The sequence below is a fragment of the Carassius carassius genome, chromosome 39 (assembly GCF_963082965.1).
Source record: "Carassius carassius chromosome 39, fCarCar2.1, whole genome shotgun sequence".
In the NCBI taxonomy this organism is placed as follows: Eukaryota; Metazoa; Chordata; class Actinopteri; order Cypriniformes; family Cyprinidae; genus Carassius; species Carassius carassius.
The window spans coordinates 29287652-29309753 of NC_081793.1; the positions used below are offsets into that span (position 1 = coordinate 29287652).

At 40.9% G+C, this 22102-nt stretch overlaps 2 protein-coding genes across 4 annotated transcripts in view; both read right to left on the bottom strand.

Moving 5' to 3' along the window:
* Nucleotides 1-19556, bottom strand: part of ryr2a (ryanodine receptor 2a (cardiac)) — a 105996-nt gene extending 86440 nt beyond the window's left edge. For all 3 annotated transcript variants that reach the window (XM_059531500.1, XM_059531499.1, XM_059531498.1), the window contains exons 1-4: nucleotides 19475-19556; nucleotides 18967-19264; nucleotides 1216-1335; nucleotides 84-188 (exon numbers count right to left, since the gene is read on the bottom strand). In XM_059531500.1, the coding sequence (XP_059387483.1) occupies nucleotides 84-188; nucleotides 1216-1335; nucleotides 18967-19011 (270 nt within the window). In that variant the 5' untranslated portion in view covers nucleotides 19012-19264; nucleotides 19475-19556. The remainder of the gene's footprint in view (nucleotides 1-83; nucleotides 189-1215; nucleotides 1336-18966; nucleotides 19265-19474) is intronic.
* A 985-nt stretch (nucleotides 19557-20541) lies between these two features.
* The window catches only part of mtr (5-methyltetrahydrofolate-homocysteine methyltransferase), a 46352-nt gene continuing 44791 nt past the window's right edge, over nucleotides 20542-22102 (bottom strand). Inside the window, exons 31-33 of the mRNA XM_059531506.1 lie at nucleotides 21804-21996; nucleotides 21446-21558; nucleotides 20542-21232 (exon numbers count right to left, since the gene is read on the bottom strand). Coding sequence (XP_059387489.1) covers nucleotides 21146-21232; nucleotides 21446-21558; nucleotides 21804-21996 — 393 coding nt within the window. The 3' untranslated portion in view covers nucleotides 20542-21145. The remainder of the gene's footprint in view (nucleotides 21233-21445; nucleotides 21559-21803; nucleotides 21997-22102) is intronic.

Consider the following 22102-nt stretch of genomic DNA (forward strand, 5'->3'; position numbering starts at 1 on the left):
TAATTCTCAAGCACTTGCTTCAGTCAGATGTTTATGGCTGTGGTTGAGCTCCGGTTGAGATGATGGACAGAAGCATCACTCACCCCTTCTGCTCTCTCCTCGGTGTTAGCCAGCATCTCCTGCAGCGCTCGTACAGACAGAGACTGCTCCAGCACAAACGTACATATGGACAGATCCGGAGGAACGTTCTGGATACACACAACACTCAGCTCAGCTCATGTTTAACTCTGTATTATGCTCAAATTGATCAAACTGACCCTAAATAATTCTATACAATACACAAATTACTTACTATACTTTTTACAGTAGAGCATGGTGATTGCAATGCCAAAATTACAGGTTTCATTCCCAACCAAATGGACATGCTTGAACTGATAAATATTTGCATCAAATACTTTATTTATTTATTTATTTGCTGCCATGAAGATTGAACATACCCATGAAAATGTGGGTCAAATTGAACGTCATAATCATAATAAAACTTTTGCATAGTTTTCACAAAACCTCAGAGTGTCAAAGCTTTGCAGGCATGTTCTTGACCCTAAGTGAAAAATAATAACAATAATACAAATATCCTAAAATTAACCATTATTTTCAAAAACTCCATTTTGTGTTGGGTTACAGAAACTGGAAGCAGCCCCTGTTGGACTAACGGGTGAAGATCTGAAATCAGCTAGATTTGTGTGTGTTTCCATGTTATGATCAGTGTGAAAGTGAGTAAGGAACATTATTTCCAGCAATCTGAGGTCAGTGTCATTAGAAACATGATGATGGACCTGAGCAATCAAACAATTACAGCTCCCTCTCGTCTCATGACGAGTCTTTATGAGAGCGATGATTAAATGATTCACGGCCTCAGCAGACTCACTGATGATTCATTCAGCTTCACACTGAAAGATCAATCCTCATACACAATGTGTATGAATATTTCTTACTTACTAAAAAATACTACTTCTATAAAAAAAACTAAACAAAAAGATTTTTTACGTATTTTTAATATAATATAATTTTTACTCACTTTTTAACTCTCATATAAAGTAATCCTTTTTGACACTCACACAAAGTCATTGTAATATTCTTCATCCGTCATTATCAGAGTTTTGTTGATGTGGTGGAATAATGATGTGTCTGAATCAAACTCCATGCAGCAGAAATACTTTATTCTCATTAGAGTGTTGCTGGGATATTAGACACATCAGTAGTATAGACTCGTACCTTTGAGTTTGACGTGGACTCGAGGAAACACAGTCTGTTCCCGAAGCCCTCTGCAGCCAGACAGAGCTTCTGCTGCTCCTTCTGAAGCATCGCGGAGCACTGGAGGACCACCTCATCATCCTGAACACACACACATCAGACAGAGTCACACATCAACACACATCTGGAGCACTGATTCACACACTGAGCTTCAGCAGGAGATGCAGCGGGTTCATGAAAAGCTACTTATTCATTACATCATTGAAATGGCCAGAAAGAATCAAAATAAAACACCTTCTAAAAATATATACATTTATCAAGCAGATAGATTTGAAATAAAAATAAAATTCTAATTAAAAATATTAAATATTTCATTAAAAAAAAGTACAAATTAAAGACCACAAAGATTAAATATTTTATTTGATGAAAAATAAATAAATAAATAAAATAAATAAATAAAAATTTGAATTTCAGGTGGACCTTAAGAAAATATTTTATTTCAAAGGGGTTCGACTGACATAACAGTTCGGAAACTGCTGCTCTAAACAATAATCATGAAGCCAAAAGGATTTTCATATCAAAGCACACATTCTCACGGATTAACGAGTGAAATCTCTCTGAAGATGTAATGAATGTGCTGGAATAATCTAAATGATTCATGATCCTCAGAGCTTCAGGAGCTCACAGAGACTGGTTGTGCTTCTGAATGTCCTCCTACACACACTGATGGATGTGGAGTGCATGTGTGTGTTTCTATGTGTGTGTGTGTGTGTGTGTGTGATTGCGGGGGCTCCACATCTGCCTCCACCAGGAAACCCGTCCACCTATCCCCCGTAACCACCCCCACCCGTGTGTGTGTGACATATAAGCAGCAAAAACACACCTCAGCTGTAGACTGATGTCACAGAAGGTGTGTGTGTGTGTGTGTGTGTGTGTGTGTGATGATGCTGGAGGCTACAAGCATTTGTTTTCTACAAAATGACAACAAGCAGATGGAGCCACATACAATATTAATGAAGACCTCACAATATGTGTGCGTGTATGTGTGTGTTCTTGTGTGTGTTATATCTGCTGTTGATGGTGTGTGTGTGTGTGTGTGTGTGTGAGTGTGTGTGTGTTACAAAGTGGCTCCTCCAGATATAAGTGCTGTAACTGTGAACGAAGCCTTTAATCAAGTTACGCAGTGAAGCGATGGAGAAACGCCGGCACACAAGAGCAAATCACACACACACACACACACACAAGTTGATTACTGAACGCCTGTGTTTGTGTTTTTCTCTTTGCTGTGACATCAGACCTTCAAACCTTATATCATCATCATCTTCATGATGACCCTCAAACATGTCACATGAGTGTGTGTGTTCAGCACAGCAGTGAGATCAACAGAAACATTGGTGATTTATCTGAGGTCAAACATGTGATCGGTGCATTAGATGCTGCAGTGAACATCCTGACCTGTGAAAGGATGAGGAAGGTAACATGTCTGTAAATAACACAAAACAAACGACTGCACGTTTGTGACGCTACATGGCATGATGGGACTTAATACCCTTGAATTCAGATATTGTCCCTTTAAGAGCTGCAAAAAATGAGACTAGCAGTTCAAATGCATTTACAATATCTGTGTGTGTGTGTGTGTGTGTGTGTGTGTGTGTGTGTGTGTGTGTGTGTGTGTGTAGCTGCATGTCGCATCAGAGGAACAAACTGCACAGATGGCAATACACACACACACACACACACACACACACACACTACCTCCCTCACAGTCTCAGCAGAGAGCAACACACACACACCTTCTGTCACATGATCTCTGTTTGGGTGGATATGCACATTCACAAATGCTACTAGATAGAGAACTCTACTAAACACACACACACACACACACACATCAGCAGCCCTCTCCATCATATGTCAGTGAGATCACTGCGTGACGATGGATGTTTCATCATAAGTTTAAACACAACAGCAGCAGCCGGCGCTCAATGTGACACGTGTGCATGTCACCTGACCGTCACGTGTTCCCAGAGATCCTGCTGATAACCTTGAACACGTATGAACACGGACAGGTCGACTTATTTCATGTGTTACGCAGTCCACGATACATAATGGACTCAGTGCTCTGCTTGAGCTTGAATCTTTTTGTTCTTTAAATTTATATATACATAGTGATGCACTTGGAATAGAACTTGCGGGTTAATAAAGAAAAAGTTACTTGAATTATTAAATTATTACTTGACTAATTAAAAATTGAGAATCGGTCAAATGTTCTAAAAAAAAATGTTTTGTTATATCGTTATATGATATATGTTATAATGTAAATGTAAATGTTATATCGCCCAGCCCTATATTAAACCCATTTAGAAATCATGGCTTTCATGACTATTGTGACTATTGTGACTATTGTGACACAAACACTATGATTCAATTAAAGAAATATTTGCAAAGCAGGTTTAATATATGCACTTTATTTATGTCTCAAACTCCATCTCTGCAAATTGCTGGGTTTGGGTTTATTATAACCTTCATCTGAGAATGCAAAGTGTGCCATTTCATCAGATTCGAAAGGTAATCAATATCTTTCTCAAAATGCTATCTGTTCATCACGACTTCAGAATAAAAGCATGTTTGCATGTTTGAATATGTCCACATATTCAAGAAATTACAGTTGCTGTAGCAGTCGTAAAGAAATGGCCAAATATGAAAGATAAAGTACAGATTTTAAAAAGATTTCAAAGGCTATTGTTTACTTATGTCTATTTACATTACCTCAAAAAATGGTGTTTAGAAATGGTGATAAAAACGTAGTAAAATAAAAAATAATGTCTTTCTCTGTAAACATAATTTAATTAAACAAATATTTGAATATTCGCTTTTTATTTTAGCCCAAATATTCGAATACCCAACTCTAATTTATCTTGCACTGCATTCTATAAAACCACTGACTCAACTGTTATAACAAACAGTTTGCACACGGATGCTGTAACAACACAAACAAGAGAACAAACCCTGCACACGAGACACACGCGGACTACTGCAGATACACAGACTGAACCACTGGCCCGGTTACCTGTCTGAAACACAGAGACAGACAGACAGGGATCTGGCAGACCAGACTGAACTGCATTGCAGATAGTGTGATGGGTGTGTCGCTGTCTGTTGGACACCGAGAGGACAAACAAACATATTTAAACTAGCGCTCAAAAGTTTTATTTGTCAAGAACACACTAAATTGATCAGAAACATGTATAATATTTATATTTCAAAACATTTCGATTTCAAATAAATGCTGATCTTTTAAACATTCTATTTATCTGTGAATTCTGAAAAATAAAATGTATCACAACTGTGTTCAACACTGATGATAATCAGAAATGTTTCTTGAGCAGTAAATCATCATATTTTCATGATTTCTGAAGATCATGTGACACTGAAGACTGGAGGAATGATGCTGAAAATACAGCGGAGCATCACAGAAATACATTACACTTTAACACAGATTCACACAGAAAACAGGTGATTTACATTAGAATAATATTTCACAATATTACAGTTTTTACTGTCTCTGAGCCGGAGAAACTTATTTTAAAAACATTTTTAAAATCGTCTTTTGAATGGTTAGTATATTCAGTATATATATATATATATATATATATATATATATATATATATATATATACACACACACACGCACAGCCCACACACACAGTAAGTGCACGGCTGTGGTCAGGTGTTCAGTCTGATGTATTCAGATGGGTGTTGTGTGCAGTACAGGCTAATACTGCTATAATCCATGTAACAGAGCTCAGATCAAATCCAGATTATCTGAACCTGCTGTAATCTCTCGCAGACGTTTACGCAGCTAATAAACACATAAACATAAACATCCTGTGATCATCACAAACACACACAGTTACACTGATCATGCCAAACGAATTAACAGTCATAGAAAACAATTTCATTTTGTCAGACTGCACAACAAAATGTTACAATATGAAGAAAATTGATAATGAAATTATTAAATTAATTAAATTAATTAATTTAAAAAAACTGTGAAATCTGAATTTATTTAAATAATAGTAATGTTATATTAATTTAATATTAGTTCTTTTTAGTAAATTTTGGGAAATTAAGTGCACAATTATGTCCCACAAAATGAAGGTTAATCATTAACAAATCATCAACATAATTTGAAATTTACAAATGAAATACAAATGTCTACATATATGAATTGAAACACTGATTATTCATCTCTAATGTTTGTAAACACTCTATTTGTTGTGTGTATGAACAGGTTTGTGAGTAGTTCATTTGGAAACATATTGGAAATATAAGTATATTAAAAACCAAACTGATGGCGGTTATATGAGTTGCATTGTATTTAAATTCAGATTATTAAATTATTAGAAAAATAATCTGAAGAGTTGAAGGTGTTTTAATTGGGCTGTGAACATGGATTATGAGTGTTTGTGTTCTCTGTGTGTCCCAATGCACCAATACAGCCGCATCATTCACACTTTACAATTAGCTGTCAATTGACTGCTGTCAGTCTCTCATCAGCTGATGACGGGTGGATATTGATCACTGTTCACCTCACAGAACATCACATGAGGAGACACTGAAGAGTGCTGCTGAGTCACACCGAGACCTGACTGCCAGAGCCACAGATAGAAGAACCACAGACAGCCAGAGCCATACAGATCAGGAACCACAGACAGCCAGAGCCAAAGACAGAGGAACCAAAGACAGAAGAACCACAGACAGCCAGAGCCAAAGACAGAAGAACCACAGACAGCCAGAGCCAAAGACAGAAGAACCAAAGACAGAAGAACCACAGACAGCCAGAGCCAAAGACAGAAGAACCACAGACAGCCAGAGCCAAAGACAGAAGAACCAAAGACAGAAGAACCACAGACAGCCAGAGCCAAAGACAGAAGAACCACAGACAGCCAGAGCCAAAGACAGAAGAACCAAAGACAGAAGAACCACAGACAGCCAGAGCCAAAGACAGCCAGAGCCATACAGATCAGGAACCACAGACAGGGGAGCCACAGACAGAAGAACCACAGACAGAAGAACCACAGACAGCCAGAGCCATACAGATCAGGAACCACAGACAGTCAGAGCCACAGACAGAAGAATCACAGACAGCCAGAGCCAAAGACAGAAGAACCACAGACAGAAGAACCACAGACAGGCAGAGCCAAAGACAGAAGAACCAAAGACAGAAGAACCACAGACAGAAGAACCACAGACAGCCAGAGCCATACAGATCAGGAACCACAGACAGCCAGAGCCACAAACAGAAGAATCATAGAGAGAAGAACTACAGACAGAAGAACCACAGACAGCCAGAGCCAAAGACAGAAGAACCACAGACAGCCAGAGCCAAAGAAAGCCAGAGCCATACAGATCAGGAACCACATACAGGGGAGCCACAGACAGAAGAACCACAGACAGCCAGAGCCAAAGACAGAAGAACCACAGACAGCCAGAGCTATACAGATCAGGAACCACAGACAGAAGAACCACAGACAGCCAGAGCCATACAGAGCAGCAACCACAGACAGAAGAACCCCAGACAGAAGAACCACAGACAGCCAGAGTCATACAGACCAGCAACCACAGACAGAAGAACCACAGACAGCCAGAGTAATACAGAGCAGGAACCACAGACAGCCAGAGCCACAGACAGAAGAACCACAGACAGCCAGAGCCATACAGATCAGGAACCACAGACAGTCAGAGCCACAGACAGAAGAATCACAGACAGCCAGAGCCAAAGACAGAAGAACCACAGACAGAAGAACCACAGACAGGCAGAGCCAAAGACAGAAGAACCAAAGACAGAAGAACCACAGACAGAAGAACCACAGACAGCCAGAGCCATACAGATCAGGAACCACAGACAGCCAGAGCCACAAACAGAAGAATCATAGAGAGAAGAACTACAGAGAGAAGAACCACAGACAGCCAGAGCCAAAGACAGAAGAACCACAGACAGCCAGAGCCAAAGACAGCCAGAGCCATACAGATCAGGAACCACATACAGGGGAGCCACAGACAGAAGAACCACAGACAGAAGAACCACAGACAGCCAGAGCCAAAGACAGAAGAACCACAGACTGCCAGAGCCAAAGACAGCCAGAGCCATACAGATCAGGAACCACAGACAGGAGAGCCACAGACAGAAGAACCACAGACAGCCAGAGCCAAAGACAGAAGACCCAAAGACAGAAGAACCACAGACAGAAGAACCACAGACAGCCAGAGCCATACAGATCAGGAACCACAGACAGGAGAGCCACAGAGATCAGAAACCAAAGACAGCCAGAGCCCAAGAGAGGAGGAACCACAGACAGCCTGAGCGACAGACCGCTTTTTACATTTACATTTACTACCTCTACTACTAATAATGATAAATAAGTTATTTTATATCTGTTTATCTGTTTTGGAAACATATTGGAAATATAAGTATATTAAAAACCAAACTGACGGCGGTTATATGAGTTGCATTGTATTTAAATTCAGATTATTAAATTATTAGAAAAATAATCTTAAGAGTTGAAGGTGTTTTAATTGGGCTGTGAACATGGATTATGAGTGTTTGTGTTCTCTGTGTGTCCCAATGCACCAATACAGCCGCATCATTCACACTTTACAATTAGCTGTCAATTGACTGCTGTCAGTCTCTCATCAGCTGATGACGGGTGGATATTGATCACTGTTCACCTCACAGAACATCACATGAGGAGACACTGAAGAGTGCTGCTGAGTCACACCGAGACCTGACTGCCAGAGCCACAGATAGAAGAACCACAGACAGCCAGAGCCACACAGATCAGGAACCACAGACAGCCAGAGCCAAAGACAGAAGAACCAAAGACAGAAGAACCACAGACAGCCAGAGCCAAAGACAGAATAACCACAGACAGCCAGAGCCAAAGACAGAAGAACCAAAGACAGAAGAACCACAGACAGCCAGAGCCAAAGACAGAAGAACCACAGACAGCCAGAGCCAAAGACAGAAGAACCAAAGACAGAAGAACCACAGACAGCCAGAGCCAAAGACAGCCAGAGCCATACAGATCAGGAACCACAGACAGGGGAGCCACAGACAGAAGAACCACAGACAGCCAGAGCCATACAGATCAGGAACCACAGACAGTCAGAGCCACAGACAGAAGAACCACATACAGCCAGAGCCAAAGACAGAAGAACTACAGACAGAAGAACCACAGACAGTCAGAGCCACAGACAGAAGAACCACATACAGCCAGAGCCAAAGACAGAAGAACCACAGACAGAAAAACCACAGACAGCCAGAGCCATACAGATCAGGAACCACATACAGCCAGAGCCAAAGACAAAAGAACCACAGACAGCCAGAGCCCAACAGATCAGGAACCACAGACAGCAAGAGCCGCAAACAGAAGAATCACAGACAGAAGAACCACAGACAGCCAGAGCCAAAGACAGAAGAACCAAAGACAGAAGAACCACAGACAGCCAGAGCCAAAGACAGCCAGAGCCATACAGATCAGAAACCACAGACAGGGGAGCCACAGACAGAAGAACCACAGACAGAAGAACCACAGACAGCCAGAGCCAAAGACAGAAGAACCACAGACAGCCAGAGCTATACAGATCAGGAACCACAGACAGAAGAACCACAGACAGCCAGAGCCATACAGAGCAGCAACCACAGACAGAAGAACCCCAGACAGACGAACCACAGACAGAAGAACCACAGACAGCCAGAGTCATACAGAGCAGCAACCACAGACAGAAGAACCACAGACAGCCAGAGTCATACAGAGCAGGAACCACAGACAGCCAGAGCCACAGACAGAAGAACCACAGACAGCCAGAGCCATACAGATCAGGAACCACAGACAGTCAGAGCCACAGACAGAAGAATCACAGACAGGCAGAGCCAAAGACAGAAGAACCAAAGACAGAAGAACCACAGACAGAAGAACCACAGACAGCCAGAGCCATACAGATCAGGAACCACAGACAGCCAGAGCCACAAACAGAAGAATCATAGACAGAAGAACTACAGACAGAAGAACCACAGACAGCCAGAGCCAAAGACAGAAGAACCAAAGACAGAAGAACCACAGACAGCCAGAGCCAAAGACAGCCAGAGCCATAGAGATCAGGAACCACAGACAGGGGAGCCACAGACAGAAGAACCACCACAGACAGAAGAACCACAGACAGCCAGAGCCAAAGACAGAAGAACCACAGACTGCCAGAGCCAAAGACAGCCAGAGCCATACAGATCAGGAACCACAGACAGGAGAGCCACAGACAGAAGAACCACAGACAGCCAGAGCCAAAGACAGAAGACCCAAAGACAGAAGAACCACAGACAGAAGAACCACAGACAGCCAGAGCCATACAGATCAGGAACCACAGACAGGAGAGCCAAAGAGATCAGAAACCAAAGACAGCCAGAGCCCAAGAGAGAAGGAACCACAGACAGCCAGAGCGACAGACCGCTTTTTACATTTACATTTACTACCTCTACTACTAATAATGATAAATAAGTTATTTTATATCTGTTTAATTATCCTAGTTATAAAAATCTGCCTTGCTGTCACTCTAGAAATGCATCTGTTAATTTTGTACCTGGCCATCAGCCAAGCATCTGTTAGATCCATCATTCCTTGCAGTCAGTTTTTCTGAATAAGATGTTTAACATCCAACAGATTGCCCATTAAAACAGGCTTATTCCAGAAGTGGGATTTTGAATATGGTCTAAAAATGAATCGGCCAATCAGACTGCAGCATTTACATGACTCAATACAAATCAGAATTCAGATTAATATCAGAATATTTCCCACAGACTTACACTCTATGTGTGGCAGCACTTCCCCTGGGGGAAATACATATGTATATAATGTGAAAATAAAACAGCAGAGGGGCTTATTGAAAGTATGAATTCATTCTCTGCCAGCAGGAGGCGTTTTTGGAGCGGCAGAAATAGCAGTTTCCCTCGTAATGGCTGTAATCAAAGCAGCACTCTGCTCATAAACGCTCCTTTATCAGGTATTATTGGAAAATTAAATGAAAATGACATCAAAACTTTTCTGAAGACAATCAGTTCCCTTCAAATAAAATATACATTTAGGCTATATAAAAACACCCCTGCCGTGTTTTGATTTTGAAACTTGCAAAGCTGATATTTATTCAACAAAGTCAAAACCTTTTAAAAATATATTTGTGGCAGTCAGTGTTGATACTGTGGCAAGCCACCACAAATAAATCAATGTATGGGAAACCCTGTATATTGAATTGTAGTGACTTTGATCTGTTTGAACATCCTCACTGAGTGATGCAAGCTTTAAAACTGATTTTCAAGCCTGGGGAAAGTCACTGAAATGAATGAAAACTTAAGTATTCAAAGACATTTCAATGGTCAGCAGGAATGTCTGTAATTACACATCTGAAAGACACATAGAATCACAGCCACTCACATCTTATCAGTCCAAACACTGGGTATCAAATCAAGATCTACAGCCACAGTCAATCACACTCAAATACTCCATCAGAAACTTTCTGTGAGTGCAGCAGAATGATTTTTAAAAATTCTGTAATGCACAAAAGAACAGAAAGCGTGTGTGGAACCCTTCGCAGTAAAACCACGGTATTCCTGAGAGCGAGCGAGTGAGCGCAGCAGCTGTGTGGAGCGTCTCTCAGGAGCAGCACCTGACTCTTGTTGAGTATTTTTGGACTGAAGTGCCTGAGTCTCTATGAACACATGTAGGAGTGAGAGTGGAGTACTACACTATTACACAACACACACACACACACACACACACACACACACACAGGTTTGTCCTGTCATGAGGGCTGCAGCTGAAGGGAAGCCTGTGTTTGGTTTCAGCATCCAGTTGATATTGATATTGCTCATAATCACATCAGCTCTGATCATCTCAGCATGTCTCATCATAATCAATGACAGTTTAATGAACTCAAACGAACTCCTCCATACTGTCACAGTGATCATCATGAGCTGCTAGCACAAATAAACTGAATCTAAACTAGTTCCTGTTTCCTCTCCAGGTCAATTCAGGCAGTTAATATGAAGCTTTCCAGAAGAAAGCAGAGCTCTAGAAGTAGATCAGTGATTTCAGAGATGTGATTCCTCTCAGCAGAAGAGAGCATGAACTTCTGCTGCTCACAGTGTGGGAGGACACAGATCCAAACACACTCTTTCTCTGCAAACACAGCTTCATCAAACAGAAAGAAATCAAATCAAATCTTGATCTCACTTCAGTGTTAAACGGGTCATTACGATTTATTTATTCCCTGAGCTTCAATTGTATTGATGCTACAACTATAATGATTACAGTACCTATAGTGATAACAATAACTAAAACTATAGTTATAAATATAATCATAATTTTAACATTAGCTATAATGATAACTATTGTGGTAACTACAATGTAGTAACTATATCGATTACTATAACAATAAATATATTATGTTCCACACCAGCGCACAATAGTGATCAGTTTTTTTAATTGTGCTGCAGTTTTGTCATATGTCACTTTAAATGTTCAATCTCTTTAAAGCAGGAATGGGTTCTGATTGGCTGTCAATGCTTTTATTATTAGTCAGCTACAGAAAAAAATTCTAAAAGTGATTCCAGTGATATTGTTCCTTTGTGATGTTATCGTATAATCTAGTTATGACAATATTCCAGCCTCCGCTGAAGGAAAGCGTCCTGAGGTCAAAGCAGCAGGACGTGTGGAGGTGACCACATGTGAAGTGAAGCTCTAGTTTGGCTGTAGGTTCACTATAAATAGTGTACATCTGCAGCGGTGTGAAGTCATTACTCATGCCCTCCACTGCTTTATGTAGGCTGCTGTGACGTTTAGGGGTCAAACTCTGAAGAACAACCGCAAAGTTCTGCTACTTTCCACAAGAACAAGAACACAGGAGAAAGCAGGTCAGCTCTCACACATATTCTCTGTCTGCTGGTAAAGCTGCTGCCGCATTAGCTCTTGATGCTCGCATGGTCTGGAATAATTCATCCTGAAATCCAGGAGCGACAGGGAATGTTCACAGAGACCAATTACTGCAGTCAAGTTGAGCTGCTGCTCTAATCCGGTTTGAATCCAGTAATCCGCTTTTAATGTGAAGACATGGTAAAATCACTGACACACACTGAACAAAAGTTCTGAAATAAAGAGCTCAGAAAGATAAAAATAAACCCACAAAGACAGGCAGACTGAACCATCTGAGACATCACTTCACTCGTGTCAGATCGTTTTGTCATTTTTATCTCTAGATTTTTTCAGCTGTTTTGTTGTTCAGCAGGTGAAACGGTGCATCTGATCACTTAGGACAGAAGCAGCACACTCTCCTCACAGGAATCACTGAGTATAAGCATTAGTACTAGAGATGAGTGACTCAACAAACAGGAGTGGAGAGAATCTCCTCTGCTCGCTCCTTTTGGTGCACTAGAGCACTCCCCACTGATCAATCAGATTACATAAGCACACTGCAGAGAGAGAGAGAGAGAGAGAGAGAGAGACAGAGAGAGAGAGAGAGAGAGAGACAGAGAGAGAGAGACAGAGAGAGAGACAGAGAGAGAGAGAAACAGGCTGCAATATCACCTTTCTACTGTATTTCTGACCAAATAAATGCATAGATGAGCAGAAGAGACTTCATTCAGAAACATGAAATAGAGTCAGTTCTCCTCAAGTTCACACAGGTGTAGAGACATTCAAACTCAGACTTCTGTCTGTCAAATGTTGAGTCTCTTAATTCCCAGTAAATGACTATCAGTTCTGTGTTAGATGATCGTCTCATTCGTGTGACTGTGGTATGTTCTCCAGCTGACTGGTCCACACACACACGTCTCCATCTGCATACTAAGAGCTAATGATGGAGGGCTTTACAAACGAGGCACTAACAGTGTCACCGCGCATCATTATGTCTGAGCTGTGTGAATGATGATGGACGGAGTGTTTAACAAACACCACCGTGGGAAAGACAAATGGCCAGCGGCTGCTCACTAATAACCTCTAGAGCCATTTTCATCAAGACTGAACATGTCCATCTGAACTACACACATCTCATCATGGAGAGCAAACACACTCCATCAGTCCAAACCATGGAAACTTGATAATTCATCAATATTTCCTTTAATGCTCAAATAAAGAGCTGGAAGATCAACAGATGCCAATCAAACTGCAGCTGTTAAGTGTCGTGTGAGTGCCTGTTTTCCACTTCCCGTCGAAAAAGGTCAGTGTGAGCGGTGCTCCGAATATCAGCTCACATCATTGGTCTATTCACAGCAGAAAGGTCACAGTCAAAGGCTTGTTCACTTCAAAGATAAACACACACACACAGACGAGGGCTAGTGTACACACACACACACACACACACACACACATACACAGAGTCCAGGTGAACAGGACACAGCGGCGCTGAAGCTCACCAGCAAAAGCAGACGTGTTTCTGTTGTGTACAGAAAGAATTTAAAGTGATTTCTGAGGTGAATGTTTCTTTTAATAATAATTATAATTAAATGGTTTGAGACAATGAGAATTATTACAAACCTGATCATCATGACTATAATCTACAAGTGCAGTGTGCAGTGTAATGTATTCTATTCATTTTTTCTCATTTATGTATTTTATTTTCTAATTAATTTATTATATAAAAAAGCCAATGCTATGTGTACTGTGCTAGACTAAGGCTACGTTCACACTGCAGGCTGAAACGAAATTCCGATCTTTTTGCCCCTATGCGACCTGTATCTGATCTTTTCATGACAGCCTGAACGAAACAGATCCGATCTTTTCAAATGTGACCCAGGCCACTTGGGTATGTGGTCCTAAATCCGATACGTATCCGATCTTTTGAAATGCGACCTCCGTCTGAACGGCCAGGTCACATGTATCCGACCCGTACGTCATTGATACGCTACAAACGTCATAATTCTGCGTTGAAGTAGGCGGGAACGAGAAGATAAACTGATGAATTCTGTATTAGTGAAGCCACTCACATCAGTATCCAACCACTCCTGGCTGCGACTCCGCACCCACACGTTTCTCTGTACCGACGCTGCTAACACTGCTCCACAAAATGCCATGGCCAAAAACCTTGCTCTCCTCCTTCTTTTTAATTTTCTTCTTAAAACGAGAAGATTGTAATTGTGCTGGCTCCGTTGGGAAAATAACTTTAATATTGCAAAAAGAGCTCCGCTGTTGACTACACTGTTGTTGACATCTATGTTTAACGTTAGCTACTTCCGCAAACAACGAGTGACGTCGTTGAGCGTTGAGTACTCTTCTGCGCATGCGGGTCACTTCTGGGTCATTTCACGTTCACACAGGAGATCACAAAAGGTCGCATTTAATTGGAAATGTGAACGGCCTTGCAAAAAAATCTAATTTTTTTCAAGAAATCGGAATTGAGCATTAAGCCCTGCAGTGTGAACGTAGCCTAAGACTTGTCACATCACTTCTATAGTGTTGGTCTGATTGCTTCTGTTGATCTCCACATTTGTAAGTTGCTTTGGATAAAAGCATCTGCTAAATTATTAAATGTAAATGTTTTATACATTAAATTAATTACAGCTATTTTTGATTTAAAAAAATATTGTATTAAAACATAAAACACAACAACTGAAAATATCATACATGTCATACATTTCATAGCTCTGTCTGTAATGAAAATCTGTGATCTGTGTTTGGGTCAGTCTGGCATCCAATCAGAATGCAGGCAGAGATCACCCAGAATGCAGTATTTCCACATGGACAGCACCTCACTGCTGGAAGAGACAGATGGGAGCTGATATCACAAACACACACACACCTTCAGGAACATCAGCTGAATCTGATCACTCTTTCAATGCAGCAGCAGATCTGAAGCTCACATCTGCGTGTGTGTGTGTGTGTGTGTGTGTGTGTGTGTGTGTGTGTGTGTGTGTTTACACAGCATCTCTGAGCACATGCTGTTATAACAACACCACAAAGCCCATACAATAATACTCATTTATCATTCATTGCAGCCTGCCATCACACACACACACACACACACACACACACACACACATACACACAGTTTCATGTGAGTTGTGGGATGTTAATTGTGACAGTCACAGTGCAGCAGCATCTGTCATTAATAAAAGTCAAGAGCCAATTGAACAGTCGATTCTTATTGGGCAAACGAGCACATCACTGCAAAGAATAGAGGATGTATACACGCAATGGCACTGAACACACACACACACACACACTCGCTCTGTTCACAGGATGAACACATTCAGTGACTCTCATAAACGATCTTCACTGAATCCCAAATGAACCAACCAAACAACTGCTCCTGTGACGAAACTAACAGCTGATCTGAGCAAACACTAGAGCTGATGGTGTTTCGCACACACACACACACACACACACGGGCGCGCGCTACGGTCCAGCTGTTTAACAGACATATTAACCCACTAGTTAACACTAGAATCTGGTCTGATGGCCTGACTGATGATCAATGGTCACATGACATGCAAGTAAACATAAAATATTTCACATTTTAGATGTTTTGTTTAATTTAGATGTTTTTATTTTAAAATAATTGTATTTTAATTTTATTTCAAACACAATATATATGTTTTTAAGTGTTTTACTTTGATTTGCTTTTTTTAAAGTTTATTTGTTTGTTTTATTCTGATCTCACAACAGCAGTAAACAAACACACACACACACACACACACACACACTCCATCGCTGTGCTGGAACACCAGCACTACATCACAGTGACACCAGAGCGAGAAACTCTTCCTGTCTCTCTCTATCTGTGTTTCGCTCTCTTAATTACACAGTAAATCAGACAGACCTGCGGTGACTCTATTAAACACACACACAGCTCTCTTCCCGCTGCACACTGGACGAGCAAACACACTCTCTCACACACACACGCACACACACACACAAACACAAAGGTCCTCCACTCATCAGTGTTCACTACATAGAGACCTTTCACTTCCACATGAACCAGGTGTAATGTTCTGTCGTATCTCATCAATAATCACTCAGTCACACAGCTGCTCTGAATGTCATGTGATCACCTGCTCGGACCAATCACAACTCCGATGACACTCAGAAGAACCGTGAGTGTGATGTTATGAATTACATCTAACCCTGACATCACCGGAGTATGACGGTTATACCATGGTGAATGTTTACCATATTCACTGATTCATGTGGAACCTGAAAGAATACTGTGTTATTACACTTGAACTATGACATGTTAGCAATGTGAGTTACCAGAGGAATCAACATATGCTAATTAGTCACAATGTACCATTTACATATATGCTAAGTAGTTCACTAGGGTCACAAGAGTCAATTTGAAGTGTTTACACGAATCAACCTAAAACAAGCTATAGGAGTTCACTATGTAATGGACTATAGAATCAACTATAGAGTGCACTACAGACATAACTAGAATTCAATATATAATTCACTATACAGTTTACTACAGAGTTCATTACAGAATTCACTACAGAATTATCTGGAGTTCACAACATATTTCTCTATGTAATTGACTATAGAATCGACTATAGAGTTCACTACAGAAATCAACAGAATTCTGTATATAATACATTATAGAGTTTACTATATCTACAATAGAATTCCCTATGGAGTTTACTAGAGTTCACTACAGAATTCACTCTAGAAGCTCCCTGATAAAAACAGTTACATGTGCGTGAAATTCATTAAATCTTATATCAAGAAATAATTGACTTTCATTAATTTAGTCACAGTAATGATTCATGTCATGATACAGTAAACCAATCAGTAAAGCAGCTTTGAAGCGATCATGAAAAGTGCTGCATTAATAAACCTGACTTGCCTTATTAATCACATTTCTGACACAAAACAATATTGAAATGGATGACAGATGCTGGCGGCTGCTATTGGCTGAAGCGGGTTGGACAGGCGTCCAATCAGAGCGGCTCAACTCCACGTGGCCGAGGACGGTGAGGTCGTCTGCTCATGACACAACTGTTTATTTTCAGGTCAGACTCAAACTCTGAGAAGAGAGAGACAGACAGACAGCTCCACACTCCTCTGCTCATTTATCTTCCCTCTGGATTATGTAACAGGAGAATCTTATCAAATATTAATGTTGTGTGGAGAGAGAGACAGAAGAGAGAGAGCAGACAGTTTGACGGTCTCGCTGCTGTTACTAAACCTCTTTCCCAGGTTACACTGCAAGACTCCGGTCTGTAAGATTACATCACAGCATCGCCACATGGTTTGCATGAGATGCTCCCATGTGTGGCTCATGATTCGCCTCGAAACACAACGAAAAGGATGCTTAAAAAAAGTCGCTTTGGATAAAAGCATCTGATAAATGCAAAAATGGAACTGTAAGACCAGGAAAAGTTTCTGTATTGTAACATTAAACATATCTTTACTACAGTATAAGTTTTTAATTTTTGCATCAAAACAATAATTCATGAATTGTTCAACTATTGATTTACGGAGAATGCTTTAATTATTATTGTTTTAATTACATATGTAAACGATATAAGGAAAAATTTGATTTGATGTTTAAAAAAACTGCTTATTATTATATGTATATATGCACACATATATAAATAATTATACAGTAATGTCAATGCAAAAAATTACGTTAGGTTTTCTTTCTTTGTTCATTATTCCTGAGGTGAATATGATCATGTGCTGGCAGGTTTCCTGAGATGCAGTTCTTCAGATGTATCATCATATCCAGCGCATGCCATTACAGTGATCTGAGTGTGTTCATTTTACACCATAACACAAACACACACACACACACACACTGGACTCATCTAACCCGCACTGCATTGAGCTGTAGGGTGGAGGAGGGAATCAATGCCGTTTTCAACATGTAATGCTTGCGAATGATTTTCTGCTGGTGTGTTTACTGAAGACGATAGTGCAGCTCTAAGAAGGCGCTTCTATCTATACATCAGCGTGATTTGGGTGTTTTTGTGCTGCTGGAACAACAATCAACGGATCGATTGCAGGCAGAACTGATGCATGAGGTTCTAGACGAACCAAAGTCCACACAAACACAGCGATGCTGCAAACATCTGCACTGACGACACTCATGAATGCAAAGAAGCCACAGGCGATACGACCTCACCTTGTTATTATTATTGATCACAAACACTTATTCACATCAGACCTACACCTTCAGCACAACAACGACAGATTCCTAAACTCTGCATTTTATATATCTGGTTACACACATGCCTGTGAAACACACCTGCTCAATCAATACAATCCGCATCCAATCATCTGTATTGTTCCTGTAGTTCTTCTCATGTCCTGTGTTTGCTGCCTCATCTGTGATTCTGTGACTGTTAATGCAGCACATTCCCACACTGATCAATAATCTCTATTAATTCATACTGTACTGAATCATTCAATCAATCAATCAATCACACGGTTCATTTGAATGATCTGCAGCATTTATGCAGCATAACATCACAGTAAAAACAGGGCGTCTGCAGTGGAGCTCAACACTGACTTCATCAGGACATACGCACTGCATCCGCCTTCATAAGCGCTCGGTTTCCTCACACCCACGTTCATCAGTTCAAGCGCAGTGAACCGGACGGAAGCCGGTGGCTCCCGCAGCATCAGCACCACTGCATCAGCACCGCATCACACACACACACACACACACACACACAAACACACATACACACACACACACACACACTCACACACACAGGCCAGTGCGGGGACTCACGGTCCGTAAGAACTGGATCTCATCTTCGGCTTCGCCGTCCGTCATGGTTCGGCGTAGGTTCGGAGCCTCTCACCGGACAGATGAAGCTCTCAGGCGGCGGCGGAGACGGCTCTGATGCGGGTGTAACGGGTGTCTCCTGCCGCATTCTCATTGGACGGCTGACATACTCAGAGGGCGGGGCTATGCAGATGAGTGTGCGGCGGCGGGAGCGCGCCCTCTACTGGATGACCGTTAAACCGGTTAAAAGCGTTACAGCATCGAGCAGCGCCATCACGAGGACACCGGAGCAAACACGACTCTATCTGTGAAAAACATTAAACGCTTTTTTTTTATGTTGAGGCAAACTAAAGTAAACGATTATGTTCATGAATATTAAACGACTGAGTTCTGAACCCTCAGATTCTGTAGATTAAGCTGAATGACTCGGTTCTCTGGAACCAACAAAAACACGAATATCAGTTTTCTCACAAAAGAACAATAAAGAAAAACTTTATATCGAGTAACTTACATTTCAGACAAAGGTTTTCCAGTTCCACAGCAGAGCAGAAGATCGACAAGAAACCAAACCGCGATGACAACGACTGACTCTGAGCCGTTAGAGCGGGAAAATTAGCGCGGGATTAAAAAATAAATAAAGTGTTCCTGAGTAAATCAGGCTAATAATTAATAAAATGCAGAAATTTGAAATAAAAGTGTAAAAAAAAAAAAATCCAAATAATAAAAATATGAAATATTTATTAATATTTATACCTCAGTGTCACGTGACCAACTGACAGCCTCGAACATGATAATGTCGATAAATTATTGAAACATTAACGTAAAATCCCAAATTTACTTCAGCACAAACGTTTAATATCTAAATGAACATTTAATGTATGTATGAAATATTAACTGATACCAGTGTTACTGTTTTAAGCAAATAACCAATGTAATATTATAATTTTAATACAATAAATCCAACAGATTAATAAAAATAAAAATATCAAGAGCCCCATGATCTGTTCTACATGGACTCATTAGTCTGTAATGGACAGTAGAAACGATGCATGCCATAGAAAAATGCTCAAATTAACTGCTTCCAAACTCTGTTCTATTAATAAAACACTAATACTGACTAATGTGTGCAATAATATACAATTTACAAATTAACCAATACATAAAATCTGAAAACATTTATTTATATCTGGGGAAAAGTCATCCCGTAATATGCACATGTACATTAGTATTTCTGACACACATTTCCATTTTATGCATCACAAATGACATTATTCATTGTGAAATATGAGCATTAACTAAACCTTACGATGTGTGTGTTAGAGTGAGTGTGCATGCGTGTTAGTGTGCATGTGTGAGTTTGCGTGATATTGAGCGCATGTGCATGCGTGTTAGTGTGTGTGCGCGAGTGTATGTGTTAATGTGCATGTGTGAATTAGTGTGCATGTGTGTTAGTGTGTGAGTGAGAATGCATGCGTGTGTGTGTGTGTTAGTGAGCGACACAATCAAGTGCTTAATGACTGTTTTAAACACATTCTCCTTAATGTGAGTATATTCACACACACTCATAAATCACCAGAGTTTTGATTTAATGTTGATTTATTTGAAAATATACATCTTTCAATGTTCATTTTAACAAATGTTAAATTATCAGTTTCACTAATTGTTTTCCTCAGATTAGTCAAATTAACAAACTGATATAAATCCTAAAACCAAAATAAAAGCAGGATTGTGCGTTACAGTTAAAGCACCATACTGAACAAGTCGTCCTTAAGATTACTATGCCACTGTCTAACATTAATACTAAAAGTGACCTCTGACCTCACTGAATTTACAGTCTAGAATCCTGTTAAGTTTAAATGATGAAATGACAATCGAAGAGAAATGACTAAAGGATCTGCTGGAGTCTGTAAGTTCAGCTGGTCTTTTGTACCAGTATTTTCTTTAAATCTCATAAGAAATCAATTTATAAAACCCACAGGCCTAAAAATAAAATAAGTGCTCATCGCTGTTTTATTAAAAATAGAGATGTAATTAAAAGCAGGGCTCTAGATGGCACCTCTGTAGTGTAAAGATAAAAGTGTTTTCTGGACCCTTTGATATTAAAATCCCTAATCTGGGCCAAAACCATCAAAACAAAATGAAGTTTTCTCTGCAGTGTCGTCCAGATCCGAGCGGCTCAGTGTCAGTCAGTGTCATAGCCCAGGATCGGACCCAACCACCGCTCCACCTCCGACATCTCCATCTGCTTCCTGTGTGCGTAATCCTCCACCTGACCCACACACACACACACACACACACAGAGATGGAGGTCACACCTGCACTTACAGTTCCTGCAGCATTATAAAGTCCTGCAATCACACAAATGCAAATACAACCACTGGCCACATCTTTTGGAATTGGGTGGAAATTTGACATTGTTCTGGGAAAACCACTTCCTTAATCTGATTGGTGAATGCTTCCTTTGAGATGGTCTGGTTCATACCTGCTCTTTAGTGATTTTGCCCACAGCGAAATAGCAGGATTTGGGGTTGGAGAAATACAGGCCGGATACGGAGGCAGCAGGAGTCATGGCCAGAGACTCTGTCAGACCGATACCTGCAGGAGAACATGAAGAGACACTCTGAGATGCTTTATGATGGAGACACGGTCAGATCCCTTCATCACAGGGACAGAAACATCTGAGGAACCTCATCACTTCTTCTACAGAAGGTAACATAAGTGTCTAAAGGCTGCGTGATTCTATCATTCTCGGAATTTGTTTCTTGGTTCTAGAATAGAAAGAAGGCCTCGATTCCCAGAATCTCAGAACTGATGTTTTTTTGAATGCGTCCTGCTCTCACCAGTTTTCTCCTGTATGTCTGCGAGTTTCCACATGGTGTGTTTCTCGGTGTGGTCGGGTTGGCTGGGGTATCCTGCGGCCGGACGGATGCCTTCATACCGCAGCCGGTGCAGGTCAGACGCCGGCAGATCCTCCTCACCGCTGTAACCCCACAGATCCCTGCGCACACGAGCGTGCAGCTCCTCCGCGAACGCCTGCCGCACACACACACACACACACTCAAACTCAACCCAGCAGATACATGTCTTACAGGTCAGTCTCTTCCTGTGTGAAGACCGTCCACAGTGAGAACAGGAACCA